Source organism: Acomys russatus, chromosome 23, assembly GCF_903995435.1.
Source record: "Acomys russatus chromosome 23, mAcoRus1.1, whole genome shotgun sequence".
In the NCBI taxonomy this organism is placed as follows: Eukaryota; Metazoa; Chordata; class Mammalia; order Rodentia; family Muridae; genus Acomys; species Acomys russatus.
Genome location: NC_067159.1, coordinates 2,224,390 through 2,238,928, shown reverse-complemented (window position 1 = coordinate 2,238,928; position 14,539 = coordinate 2,224,390). Strand labels below are relative to the sequence as shown.

At 42.1% G+C, this 14,539-nt stretch overlaps 1 protein-coding gene across 1 annotated transcript in view; it reads right to left on the bottom strand.

Annotated features, from left to right (window-relative positions):
• The window catches only part of Wars2 (tryptophanyl tRNA synthetase 2, mitochondrial), a 77,686-nt gene extending 72,621 nt beyond the window's left edge, over window positions 1-5,065 (bottom strand). The window contains 1 exon segment of the mRNA XM_051165993.1: window positions 4,961-5,065. Coding sequence (XP_051021950.1) covers window positions 4,961-5,050 — 90 coding nt within the window. The 5' untranslated portion in view covers window positions 5,051-5,065.
• Between the last annotated feature and the right edge of the window lie 9,474 nt (window positions 5,066-14,539).

Genomic DNA, 14,539 nt, shown 5'->3' with positions numbered 1-14,539 from the left:
AAACTACTCAATTTCAGAAGTTTCCTATAAATAAATAATCAATCTATCTATCCATCAATTGTGGTCCTGATCAACAAACTCCCTTTTATATTAAAAGAAGCTTTAGCAGTTTTCAAACTATATCTTAAGAAATTCCATATTGTATCCCAGGGGCCCTGTGTTGGGTGTGTGGCTGGGGACTAGGAGAAGAACGGCAGGAAGGGTTATGGGTGTCCCTGTGCTCCCTAAACTATCTCACTGATAAGAGGTAACTTCTGATTACATGACAAAGGCAGAGGCAACTCTGGATTGCATCCTGGCACTGTTCTCTACTAGTTCTGTGGCTTGGGAAACTCAGCCAATCTGCCCAAGTTCATTGTCTTCTTTCATGGAATAAAAATTACAGAGGGGCTGGAAGGAGCGAGATAAGGTTTGTATGGCACAAAGTGCTAATACCATTCCTTCTTCTAAAAGACATAAAGAAACACATACATGCAAATATAAATATGTGTAGGCACATATGTATTCATATTGATACAAAAATGTACCTTTCTTTCTTTCTATTTACACACACACACACACACACAAACACACACATTCACCACCACAACCATCACCAGCAGCAGCAGCAGCAGCAGCAGCAGCTCCTCTCTGTAGACACTTCTTCATGTGCAGGTATGAAAATGATAAACTGAGAAGGAATCTGGAGGGTGGCAGCTCTCTTGTCAGTACTTTCCGCCTGGGACTGCCCTAAGAATTATCTCCGGCTCTCCTCTGTGTTTCCAGCAGAAACCTTCCGTGGTTTTTATTACCTGCCCCAAGATATATTTTTCAAAGACCTGGGATATTTGTATTTATACTAACTCAATTCACATAAGTAACTATCCTAAAGGGCATTTTCAACAAATGTATTTATTCCTTGAGATGGGAAAAAGCTAGAAGGTGGATGCACAGTGCAAACCTTCCTCCCCGGCCCAGTTCTCGACTCTGAGCAGGCTGTGGCGGTTCCTAAAACTTTCCAGGAGGGTGGGACAGATGGAGCAGACTGCATAGACAGAAGTGAAAAGAACGGAGTAAAATGTCACCAGAAGCACCCCAATTTCAGGGTGTTATAATCATAGAAACCTAAGCAGCAAGAAGCGTAAGATGCAGACTGTAACTTTCACAGCAAACTTTACCACCCCCATTCCATCACTGCCTACCTGAGAAAGTACATAACCACATCCTACTGTCTAGTTCTTGACGTGCTAATGCAGCCTCACGACCTGGTCAGGAACGTCTCTCTTGTGCACTCTCGCCAAGATGTACAACTCACATCTAATCATGAGAAGTCCCTAGGAGGACCCACACTGAGCCGTTCCACAGAACATCTGACCCGTGCTCCTAAATAGTAGCAAAAGTACAACCTTCAATAGTGAAAGCCAGAGAGCAGTCCCTGTGGAGAACACACAGCAATGAAAGGTGGGAGCGGACACTCCTCAGGGTGAAATGACAGGAGTGCTGGAGGAACTGGCAGAATTAGAATTTGGTTTATACCTACGGTAACAGCACTGTACAACGTTAAGTTCACGTTGTGATAATTTTGAGTGTGTAGCATAAAGCACTGCACAGTCTGGACAGGAATTTCTTGAGCTTATTCTGCAACTTTGGAAATCTTAAGTTATTTTAAAAGTTTTTATCATGAAACCAGAAATTGAACACAGTGGCTCTTTCTTTCTTTCTTTCTTTCTTTTTTTTTTTTTTGAAACACATTCCTTCATCTAATGCAGTGTTTCTCAATCTTTTTATGTTGCAATGCCTTAATATAGTTCCTCATGTTTTGGTGACCCTACAGCTATAGAATTATTTTCATTGTCACTTCATAAGTCTAATTTTGCTACTGTTATGAATCATTATACAAATATCTGATATGCAGATGGTCTTAGGTGACCCCTGTTAAAGGGTCATTTGACCCCCAAAAGGGTTGGGACCCACAGGCTGAGCATCACTGGTCTAATGGCCATAAGTGGGAGAAAGAATAGGGCAGTGTTAGCCAAACCTAGGCTGAGGAGGGCTGAAAATGAAATGAGGACTTTCTGTATGTCAACTAAATGATTATAGTCTTGCAAAAATCTTCTAACCAAGAATATTTGTTTTCAAAATACAATCATGAATGAGTGCTTAAAGAAGCATAGATTCTGTGTTTAGTCGATGATGACAGGCTTAATGTAGCTAATACCACCAGCCTTTAAATATCACGTCAGATTTTCATTTCTCTGACTTCGTGATTACTCTCATCTCGTCAGATTTCAACAGTTTTCTGTCAGGCAACACCTGACAAAATAAACCATTTCCACATCAATTGTATACATCCATAATGAATATGGTATGATGTGCTCTTATTGGCATTTTCTTCCTCCCTCGTTAAGATACTAGGGACTAAATCCAGGAACTCCCCTATACTAAGAAAGCACTAGCCATACCTCTACCTCTTTCTTGGCATTTTAAGTTTGAGTTTACATGTAGCCTTGAGGAGTAAATATGTTATACATCTCACCAATGCCACATTTCTTATTTAAGATACTGCAAAAAAAAAAAAAAAAATTCCCCAAAACATTAAAACAACTTAAGATTCACAGCCCATTAGTTCACAGTTTCTAACAAAAGCACACTATGGCTCATCTATGTCTGCTCCCACCTCAGGGGGCAAGCACACAGCCTAAACCAATAACCAAGCAACTAACCATTTCTTGGTTTGATAAAACCACCTATATGATAAATATGCATTTCTTTCTATTATAATATGCTCTTAAAAACCTTTTTTTTGTTTTCTGCAAAGGTTATGAGATGTCATAAAAACGTGCAGTGCATCTGGTTTGAGAATCCAATTCTTCCTTCACATATTCCTGCATCTGCTCACAAAATCCCTTTGACTTCAAAGGATGCTTTTCAATAGAAAAAGAAGACACACACAGGAAAAGTGGCCATAAATTTTTAGGAGTCCTCTTCCAAGGCCACTTCAATAATGGCAATATAGGACAGGTATCTCCCTCAGAAACCTAAAATGCCCAAACAGCATCAGGGACTATAGGTTTGTAGGGAGATTTATGCTTTCAATTTTTTTTTTTTTTCTGGTTATAAAAGTGACACACCTGCAATTTGAAACACACGAGACAAAGGATTAAAGCACACTTAAGTTACTTTTAATCCACTATTTAGGACGAGCAAAGCCCATCAAAGTGTTAGAGAAGACTGCCACCTTCCAGCCTTCCCCCTGTGGGTAAACACGTGTGTACAAACACTACTGAAACCATAGCCAGGACACAATGTTTAGTCTTTCCTATCAGTGCTTCGGGAGGATTTCATTAGTGCTTTTGCACATATGTCACGTGCTTCCGGGCAAGCGCCCTGCCACCGAGCTATATCTCCAGCCGTCCGTCCTCATACTTTTTATTTTGAGACAAAGAACCTCACTTTATCACCCAAACTGACCTTGAACTTATTTTGTAGCCCCAGTTTGATCTTAAGCTTGTGATCCTCTTGCCTCTACTTCTACCTCCAGAATAGCTGGATTACAGGCCTCTGCCAGCAACCTGAGCTTGCCTTGGTCTTTCATGCCATCGTTTTCAAGTGATACGCATCACGACACTGCAGAAACAGTAACTTTACGTCTTCTTATTTCAACCTAAATTAAGGGTTTTCAAATAGAAATCCTTGGTTGCACCCACAATGCTGTGCCCATGATTAATAGTTACTGTTCTGAAGTCAGATTTCCAAACTTCAAGGAAAAGGGCATCTGATGATTAAAGCTGGAATCAATTCTTACATAACACTGTATTTTTAAACATAAAGTAACACTTCAATACTTGTTTTCTGAGTTTCCAGTACTGTACCCTGGAATGTACTGGTTTACATTAATGCAGAAAACAGGAGTTCAGAGAATTGGTAATTTATGGCATGATTAGAAACATAATCTTACATGTTAGTTTTCATCTACTCTCACTGGCTATACTTTATTTTCATAGTCACGAGCACATAGGCTCGCCAGGTTTGGAAGTACATTAAAATGCCAATCAATCCACCTCTTTCTCTAGGCCATCTGCTAAACAAAAGAGGATTACAGTTCGTTCTGTCACACAGCCAGCAAATGTTAGAAAAAGCCAGGAACTTTTAGGACCAGGCCTATATGCTTTTCAATACATCATCACGTCACATCTGGGCATTAATGGTGAAGAACACGCACCGTCAAAAATTACTTCATCACAGAAATTCAAATTTCCTTTCCGCGCTCAGACACTACTTCTGTGATGATGTATGTTAAAATGCCATATTCTGGGATTTTGAGTGCTTGTATGAACGACTGAAAGTATATCCCCTGCCACCATACCATATCACGCTCAGCGCACAGTCATGGTGACCGCAGTGCTGTCAGGCAGGCAACAGTATGAAGTATTTTGGCAGCTTCTTGCTGTTGGTTGCAGCACCTGGTAGGTATAGGATGCCAAAGGATCTGGGGAGAGCCAGAGTGGTGCGAGTCCTTGCTCACAGTCACAAGGCTCGCTACTGCAAAACCTAAACAGACCAATTCTACACCAATTCAGATATTTGTTTCTGATTTCTCAGCTGCACCCGGGGTAGCTGTTGAGGGAAAGGAGGATAAAAACCTAACAGAATGGTGCGCAAGAAACGATCTCAGAGCAACTAGGTGTCTGATAACGTCACGCACATTCAAGAGACGGCTTCCTGCGTTGCCTGGCAACGCGGGCCACACGTGGTCGAGCGGCGCGCACTTTGCAGCAGCCGGGCCTCACGCTGTCACGTGTGTTTGCGACGTCGCCACGCTCTGAGACCGGGGACAGTCATAGGCTAGTGGACCTCGGAGAGGAAGTGCGGAGGGCTCCTTACAAGAAGAAGGAAGGGAGAAATAAGTGGCGGGAGGGAAGGGGAGCGGAGAGGCGCTCGCAGAACCGGAGGCCTACTGCAGAAGGCCGGCTCGGGTTACCTGGGGAGCCGGAGTAGCTGCGGGTCCTTTGTGAAGTGCCCGGATGAAGCGCCAGCACTCACGCGCCTTCCGCACGGAGAACAGCGCCATCTTGGGAAGGGCGGAGCCGCGCGGCCCAGAATGACGTCAGCGGGCGAGCGGAGTTGGGTTTACTGCGCATGCGCTTGTCCTCAGGTACCCGGTGTAGCTGTTAGGGATGGCTTCTTGGCTTAAGCAGAGCAGGTGCGACCTGGAATGAGGCTGCACTGAGTTGTAGCGTTTTCCCTCCAATCTTACTCTTTGTGCTAGTTTCCTTGAAGGAGACTCTCTCCCATCGGGAAAAGTTGTTGCGCTTTAAACGAGGAAGTAAAGGAAACCACCCACCCTGATCCTGGCCATAAACAGACCCAAGGCTCTTGGAAACCTGCCGCCTACGGTTTTCCTTGGGAGACCAAAGGTGGAAAGAACAGGCATCTCCCGTCCTGCAGTTTCGAAAAGCAGTCGCTGGCTATGGCGAAGCTATGCCCTACCTCCTGCTCTCTACTACAAAACTACATACACGGTTTCCTCTCCTGTGCTCACTGATACTGAACCGAAGGGCGCTGACCTCTTAAGACCAATAAAAATCCTCTCTCACTGTTGTGGGGTCGAATCGAGTGAGTCTATTTTTATTTTTCCCTTCATTATTTCTTACAGGAAAAAAATCAAGTAGGTTGTTTTTCTGATCTACCTACCTACCAGACGCAACTTTGTATTTAGTGTCTCTTAAGAATGAAGCCTGCTTCTCCTAGAGGACCATAAATGCTTTTTGAGACCTACATGGCTGTCATCCACAACTACACTCTCGTGCCCCAAGTGAAACACTGATGCCTTCAAGAAGAGTAGGGTCTAATGGGCAGCAGATAAAAACATAGTGCATACTGATGAGGTCATGTACCAGGTTCAGAGCAGATGATGCTTAGAGTTGTGGTGCTTCACGGTGGTTCTGTAACAGCTTAAGACACCGATAATGCTTGCAATCCCTCAAAGAGTGGGGGCAAGATAAAGTTCGATGATGCTGGTGATGGTGAGTCACTCATGGTTTTGTTCTTAAATAAAAATAAAATTTAAATTAAAAAAAGACACTGATAATGCCTAGTGGAAGAAGGTGTTTTGTGTTAAGATAGTTGACTTCTCTAGGTAAACTAAAAACTCTCAGATTAAGAACCAGAAAGAAATGTAACCAGAGTAGATTTGGCACAATCCCATTGTACTTGTTACATTAGTCTAAGAAACATATACTGGAGATTACGTAGGGGGATAGGTGGCAAGTTGTATAGGAGATGCCTGTACTCATAAGGAGTTGAAACCTAAAGATAAAACTCAAATCATACAATAAAATCTCTGAAGTGTGCAGTTGTCCCCGAGCTCAAGTAAGCAGCAGGGGAGGAATTGCAGGTTTGAGGTAGGGGAAGCCAGAGGGGTCATAGCGTCTTCCTCAGTGGAATGGACCGATAGGATTTTGATTTTCAGTTAAATTCAAGGTGTCCTGTTTCCGAGTGCAAAGCAGGATGGCTCCTGAGTATGGAGCTGGTGAGGGGCTTGAACTTCAAAATATGGTAATGGGAGCCCCCCCCCCTTCCGCCAAGCAAAACAGAAACTGAGTTAACCAGATAGAATTGAGAATAAAAAGTAGTCAAGTAAAGGGAATAAAGTGGCTAGGAATTAGTAAAAACCCCAAAGCGTATGGTGTGGCTGATGCTCAGGACCAAAACCAGTCAGGAGAACAGACAGACAGCATCCATGGTAACACGGGGTTTTGTAAATGCCGTAGGTGTTTAGTCTTCAGTTCGAAAACAAAGCACTACAGTTTACATAGCTATATAATTGATTGGATTAAAACCCTAGGGATTAGCACTAGAATTCTGACATTCCTAGCCATCCAGATTGCAGAATATAAAAACCTGGTAGGAGACAGCTGTGCTAGTCCTATTTCAGTCTCTTCTGTCCAGGGTCCTATGACTGGTACCATTGTCATGAAGACTATTTCCAGATTACATTCCTAGCAACAACACTCCACTTCAGCACTGTGACATTTGAATAAATTATTTGCTGTGGTAACACATTATTAGGAAAATATCTCTTACATTATTATAAAAATATCCCTTGCTTTTTTTTTTTTTTTGCTAGACCTCACAGCCAAGTTAATAATACATCCTGAAGTCACTTAGCACAGCTGAGCTACTGTGTACTCAGCCTGTTCTTTATTCTGCCGTTAAGAGAACAAGAGAAGGAGGAAATGGTATAATTTCAAAAAAATAAAAGACAGGGGAAGAGAACAGTGTAATAACTGACCTTACTTGCCTTGGATTTTCCATGCAATCAACTTTTATAACCCAAGATAATACTTAGCTGCAATCAAGATAAATGCCGTCCATGCCTCTGACCCAGAGGGGAATGCATGTGTGTATGTGTGTGTTATTTGGTAGTCATTTGTGGAAAGCAACAAATAGGCTGGAAGGAACCGTATGAACAAAGCCATAGCAAATGCTGGAGGCAGCACGTGGATATTGCTCAATGGATTTTTTGGTTTATTATCTGGGTTGGCTGGAATCAGTAAAATTTCTTCCTTTGTAAAATTCTGTTAAAGGCTTTTGTAAAGCATCCGTTCCTTCCCCCATGTGATGCTTTTCTGCTAGGGACTCACAGACACAGGGATAGACTCACAGACATCATTCAGGCAGGTACAGATTCGGACCCCTACAGCAGAGAGATCGAGAACAGGAGGCAAGGGAAAGCATGGAGAAATCTGGGCATGGCTTGGTAAAAGAGTTCTTTTCGTTAATCAGTGAATTTTCACTACTTTGAGGTTAGTTGTAAACTGTAAGATGTTACTAGAGATTTAATTTGTTCTGCACCATGTCGGTAACCTTGTATCTCAAAGTGCCACTCAGCTGAGTTGTTGCCCCGGACAAGGATTATACAATACTTTTCATAGGATAAAAAACTTCATACATTTCTCCAATCACTTAGGAAAGAACCTTGCACAAAGCAGTGATATGTTTTAAATCTGAATCTTATTTTAACAAGTTATACGACTTGTGGCTTAATAAATCAGTATACTTTTAGCATCCAGAAGCAACAACAAAGAACAAAAAGACACAAGACCCATTAGAGCTAGTTCTATTTAGTTTTGTACTTTTATTTTTAAAAGGCCATTTTAGAATTGGAAAAAGAATGACCAAATTGCTGCCGCTTTTTAATCTGTCTTTTAAAAGGAGCAGTATACAGATGTTGCTTAGTGTAACAAATATCTTTAGTAATGGTAACTGTGAATCTTTAAAAAGATGTATAACACGTTAAAAGCATTTCCACACAAAATAATTATACTTTAAAAAGGTTACAATGCTGAACTTGATCATACAGAGATTTCTCCAAGAGTGTTGTCTTAAATGATCCACTGCATTTAATGACAGCATTTTACTTCTGGGATCATTTGAGCAAGATGAAGCGTTTTCTTAAAATAAGTAAATTAATTACTAGAGCAGTCTTCAAACATTCCTGAAATATGAGATTTTTGTATTCTTAAACTTGGAGCATGCACCATGTGTATCTACATGTGTTCATGCTTAGGAGTTTGAGCACTCGTTTAAAATTTGATTTCTCATCAACACTTTTATTTTATAGTAAGTTTTGGTAATTGTGTTCTCTTCTTAACAGTCCCTGAAAATCCTCTCTTGCTTGAAACAATAGATTAAAACCAGACTGGCAGTTGAGGAGCTGTCTCTATTGCAACCATGTGTGTCAGAAGGGAGGATTGGGTTTCCTTGTCCGAGAACATCAAGGGAACCCCACCTCAGCAGACGCACCTCCGCTCCCCAGTAATGGAGAGTTTAGACCTAGTCAGATTTAAATGGGATAAGGGAAGAGTTTAAACCCACTCTGCTCTATAGTATAATCAACCGCCAAGTCTCAAAGGATCCAGTTTTGTTTCTTTAATTTAATTCTAAGTGTCAGGTTAGCCATAGGTGCTGATCAAGGTAATGGAGAGCCGCCTTACACATTTATTCACTTAAGGAAGAATTCTGCAGACTGCAAAAGTTAGATGGCAATTGTATTCAAAACTTACGTTAAGCATAACCCACTCACCCCAAATATTCATGTATATCGAGTATGCTTTTTAATGTGGAGGAGGAAATTCCATAATAGAAAGAAGTGATAATTATGGGAGCAGAGTGACAGCTTTCTGACCATGCCATCTTAGGTTGGACCTATTATATAAACAGAAATCCACGTGATTGGTGGGATCCTACCCTTGTGTGAGATACCTGCCATGCACTGTGAAGCATATGCGAGCCTGAAATAACGACTTGGTGGCTGTTCTTTTTCAGCCTTGCCTTAACCTTAGTACTGTGACTCATTTTATAGATTATGAAACTGGTCCGTAGATAGTACTTGTCACAAACCATTCCACAAGAACACACACACACACACACACACACACACACACACACACACACACACACACACCTCAATTCCATTTCTATACCTTTGTCCTGCTAAGAACACTGAGGTCAGATCTGTTCCAAGTGAGGAATGATTTTACATGAAGCCATGCATCTGACGTTTATGGTCAGAACAGTGAGAATATGGCTTTTAGAAAGATGATGCTGGTCTCTTCATATCTATATTAGAAGATATTCTTTCTTTAGCTTTGGGGGTGGGGGCTGAAAACTGTGAAACCATCGAAAGTCTCATCACGTACTTCGAAGGCCACTAAGCACTTTTAAGAGAAGACCTCGCTGTCTCCTCTAGACTGTGCGATTCAGTAAGATGAACGAGAAAGAAAGGGAAGTGAGTGGCAGGAAGCTTAAGGATTCTTGATCCCCACTCCTCAGTGTTTTAACTGGGACTAACAGAAAGTGGGGCGACGGTGACTAGAGATGGAGCCCTCGTAGTAAGCAATTTGGACGCAGTGATCTTCAGAATACGGACTCCTGTCGTCTTCGGTGTGTAGAAGCAGGGTGAGAACTAGCTGTTTAGGGGTGATGCAGGCTCAGGGGTGGCTGTTCGTTTTAGCACTCTCTCCAGACCCTTTCCGAAGGTGCACTTTTAGCTTGAGAAAACGGCTTGAAGGGAGAGAATGCCGAGATCCTTAAGTGTAGATCTCGGAGGGAATCGGAAGAGACTGACTGTACCAGGGCTTCGACCCGCACTGTTCATCTTTCATCTCAGGACATATATATTTCTCATGGATGAAATGAACTTTACTAGCAAAATAAACCTTTTGAAAAAGTACTGTATTTTGTTAACTGCTTTTGAATGCTGTATTTTTTTTCCAGCTGGCCTAGCCCTGAAGACAAGGTCTATGTATCCTCTCTGCACATGTTCTGCTTTTAAACCGTCTTCAGCTCTCAGTTACTGTGTAACTGAGGTGGACTGGCTTCCTACTTCCAAGCTGAGCTTCCACATAGCAAACACCAGCAAGGCTCCCCAAAAATGTTTCCTGGAAGCCAAACATAGTGGCTCATGCCGGCTAATAGTTCTACTCCTTTGGATGCTAAGGCAGAAGGATGGCTGTGAATCTGAGGACAGCCTGTCCTATAGAGACATTATATCATAAGGAAAAAGACAAAACAAAACAAAAACAAACAAACAAACAACCCACAAGTTTCCTTGAATAGCTTTAGCTAGAATCTTTTCTGTTTTGTTTAATCAAATTATATCCTGTCCCTCTCCCATCTATCGAGAGGGGTGGCTCTCAACCTTCCTTTGGGGTGACCCTTTAATACAGTCCCTCATGTTGTGACCCCCCCCCAGTCATAAAATTATTTTCCTTGCTACTTCATAACTGTGATTTTGCTACCATTAGGAGTCATGATATAAATGTCTGTGGTTTCCCATGGTCTTAGGGGACCCCTGAGAAAGAGTCATTGCACTCCCAAAGGGGTCGAAACCCACAGGTTGAGGGCCTCTGATATAAGGTCTTCACTGGACTGTGGAAACACACACAAAAGTTTATATCTTCGTTTTCCTGAGTTAAAACAAAGAGACTTAAATTTCTCTAAAAATAGTGTATCAATCTCACTGTGTCGCTGTCAAATTCCATCTCAGTGAGCTATAATCCATTGGACTTCCCCAAACTCACTGGCAATTATAACCAGCTATGTTTTTCTTCACCCTTTCCTTTTAATAAATAGAACAGTATGAAATTTGAGAAAATCAGCATGCTGGACATGTTACTGAGCTCCATGAGTAATTTAAATGCTTTTTTTTTTTTTTTGACAAGGTTTCTCTGTGTAGTCCTAGCTGCCCTGGACTCACTTTGTAAACCAGGTTTCCCTCAAACTCACAGAAATCTGCCTGCCTCTGCCTCCCCAAGTGCTGGGATTAAAGGTGTCTTCTTTTCTTACATGTAGAATAAGTGGGGGAATTTGGATTGTTAGAGGGAATTCATTATAACAACTGGTGTCTGGTGTCCTAAAATGGAGATTAAAAAAACAAACAAACAAAAAAAGGTCTTATGGCCATGATTCACATTGAGCCCTTAGCTGCTGACTCCATGAAGAAGGACTTTTTGGGTCTAGGACAGGTAGACCCACCTCAGTGAAAGCACCTTATATGTGCCATCCCATAGGAAACAACAGACTTGAGACTTCTCAGCCATCATGAGCATGGAGGGTTGTTTCCCAAGCCTCAAAGGGTTGAAAGAACATCCTGACCTGACTTTCCTCTCCAGCCACTCCAGGGAGCAGGTCCCTTAGTTCTAAGCTGTTTTGCTGGGTTTTGTTTGCTTGCTTGTTTGCTTCTTCTGTTTGAAATATATTTAACTTTTTCTTATTGGCAGTCATACTGGTGTGTATGACAACTGCTAGGCAGAGAGAAAGTTCTTGGAGGAGGGTACCATCCATCCAGCACCGGTTTGGTGTAAGTGCCTAAATGCCAGTTCTAAATACCACTGTTTCTATCTCCTTTCAGAGAAGGCGCGGGGGGGGGGGGGGGGGGGGGGGGGGGGGGGGGGGGGTTGAACAGGAGGGTGTTGATGACTATCCAGTCGACCAAGGTATGGGGATAGTGGGTGGTGGATCTGGACAGGCTGATGGAAACCCTCAGGACAGAGCTACTTGTCCATTGGCAGAATTAGAAACAAAACTGGAGGAAAACCTCAATCTTAGGTTAACTTTTAATGAGACACCAAAATTCTGGAAATAAGACCTTTACTGTATCAGACTTATTTGGCAAAGTGTTTGGCACATCCAAGAGGAAATCAGTAAATATTGCCAGGTTAATTAAATGGACAAATGTACATATATGAGACGGTAGAAGGCCATCCTGTGAGGGGATATTTTAAAGATAAACAGCTGAGAGAGTTAAAGGGGAAAACCGTGTGTGTGTGTGTGTGTGTGTGTGTGTGTGTGTGTGTGTGTGTGTGTGTGTGTGTGTTAAGGTTAAGCTAAACCCTGGAAAAATCTTAAAATTCTATGATGCATGCTTACTTTCTTGTGGTTTGCTCTTTCAGCTAAATCAGTGTGTATAAAATATTCTGATTACTTGAGGGATGTTACTTAGGTTCAGCTAATGTTTTCTATATACATCTGAATCACAGTTCTTCCTCCGTTGTATTCTCCTTTTTGTTTGGTCAAATCCTTGTGGGAAGAAACAGCATTCCTGTGGGTAAAATAACTTCTATGGAAATTATTCAAAATCCAGTTTCAGTAAATACTCTAAAAATGTGATGCATTTTTGGACCCTGTCCTTGAGCTTGCATCACCCCTACTTACTGAGAAGTTCTCTTGGCCAACATTTCACTGAAAGCACATATCCCAATCAGTTGTACATCCACAGGGGGTAAACGTCCCTTGGGAGGGCTAAGGCAATCGGAATCCAGAAATAATTTTCCCAGTGAGAGCAAATGCACTAAAAATAAGTAAGTAAATATATAAATAAACAAACAAATAAACAGGAGACTTTATTTCCATCTGGGCTCTGCCATCACTGATAGAGTGATCTTATAAAGGCCATTCATTCTAAGCCTGTTTTGTTATCCGAATAAGTGGAAGTAGTTGGACCAAATGACTCTTACACTTCCTTTCAGTCCTTAGCCGTGCCAGCTTACATTGATGTAGGCATTACATTTGTAACCCAGTGATCCTTCCTGCTTTGGAAATAACACTCAGGAACATTTAGCTGAAACTCTCTCCCAATTTTGATAAATGTTTTCACTGCAACATGTATAAACCTTTTATTATTACAATTATCAGAATTAGTACGAATCTGTTCCCCTCCCCAAGGCTTGTGTAGAAGAAGGGATGTTGGGAAAATGAGAAGAGCCAGAGGTGGCAGATGACTCTGTAAGAACAGCATTTACAGACACAGCAGGGCAGATGCCCGTATGAACTCACAGACTGTGACAGCACATGTAAGATCTGCGCAAGCTCGCTCAAGTTGGACAAAAGTCCTAGCGTGGGGGGCGGGGGAAGTGGCCACAGAGCCCCACCCTTGAACAAGTGTGAAATGAGCCTGCTCGAACCATCACATGCGTCTTTTGAGTTGAAGGGGACAATTTGGGAGCTGGTGCCTGTAGGTATCTTGGTAAGGGCAAGAGGAGCTGGGAGAACCATTTGACTCTCAAGACTCTCAGACAAGGGCGTTAGTATTCGTTTACACTCTTCACACAAGCAAAAACGACTTAGTGTGTGCTCACTATCTCCCACAGAGATAGAGGATGAAGAAGGGCTCCTCCTGTCACAGCCACAAGGTCTTTAACATGATGCCACATGCACCACCATCTTGTCTCAGCTCTTATTGACTGTTCTCCCACTTTCTCTCCATTCTTCCTCCATCACACTCATTCTTCTCACTTACCAGCAATGTGCCATTCACTTGCTTCTGCCCAAGGCACTGTTGTTCTATGGAAAACCGAGACATGAGGCCCCCCACAGAGTAGCGAATATCACAAGGGAGGGTTCTTACAAGCTCATGAAAATATAACAAGGTTGGGCATTCTAGAGCTCAGATATGGTAATTCAAGTCAGTTAATAAAAACAACTTTGAACCAGGCACTCAGTGAGCCTGAAGGGTTACGGCTGGGATGAGGATGTACCTGTCAGTCTCTGTTGTGGTCTGGGCATGGTGTGTCCCCAAGGTCCATTTATTTAGAGGTGACACAATTTTTATGAGGTAAAGCCTCATGGAAAAGTTCTTTAAGTCACTGGGCCCATTAGAATCAGAAGACATTGTGATCTTTCTGCCTCTCTAGCTTCCTGTTTACTCATGCGATCTCGGCCTCCCACAGGTGCCCCTACCACCAGTCATAAGGTGCTCATTAGAGCTGAGTCAATGCCAGATTCAAGCCAGAATTTTCACAACTACTAGCTAATAACCTAATTTCTTTATAAAGTTAGCCTGCATCTGGTAGTAGTAATGACACTAAGATTAGAAGATAAGAAAAGGTCACAAGCCAAGAAATGCAAGTAGAAAAAAAAAAAAACAAAAAACAAAAAAAACAAAAAAACCAAACCAAACCAAAACAAACAAACAAAAAAACAGAGTTGCCTCTGGAGTTTCCAGAAGGAGCAGATCTTGCTAACACCTTGACTTCAGAATTGCTTACTGAAAGAA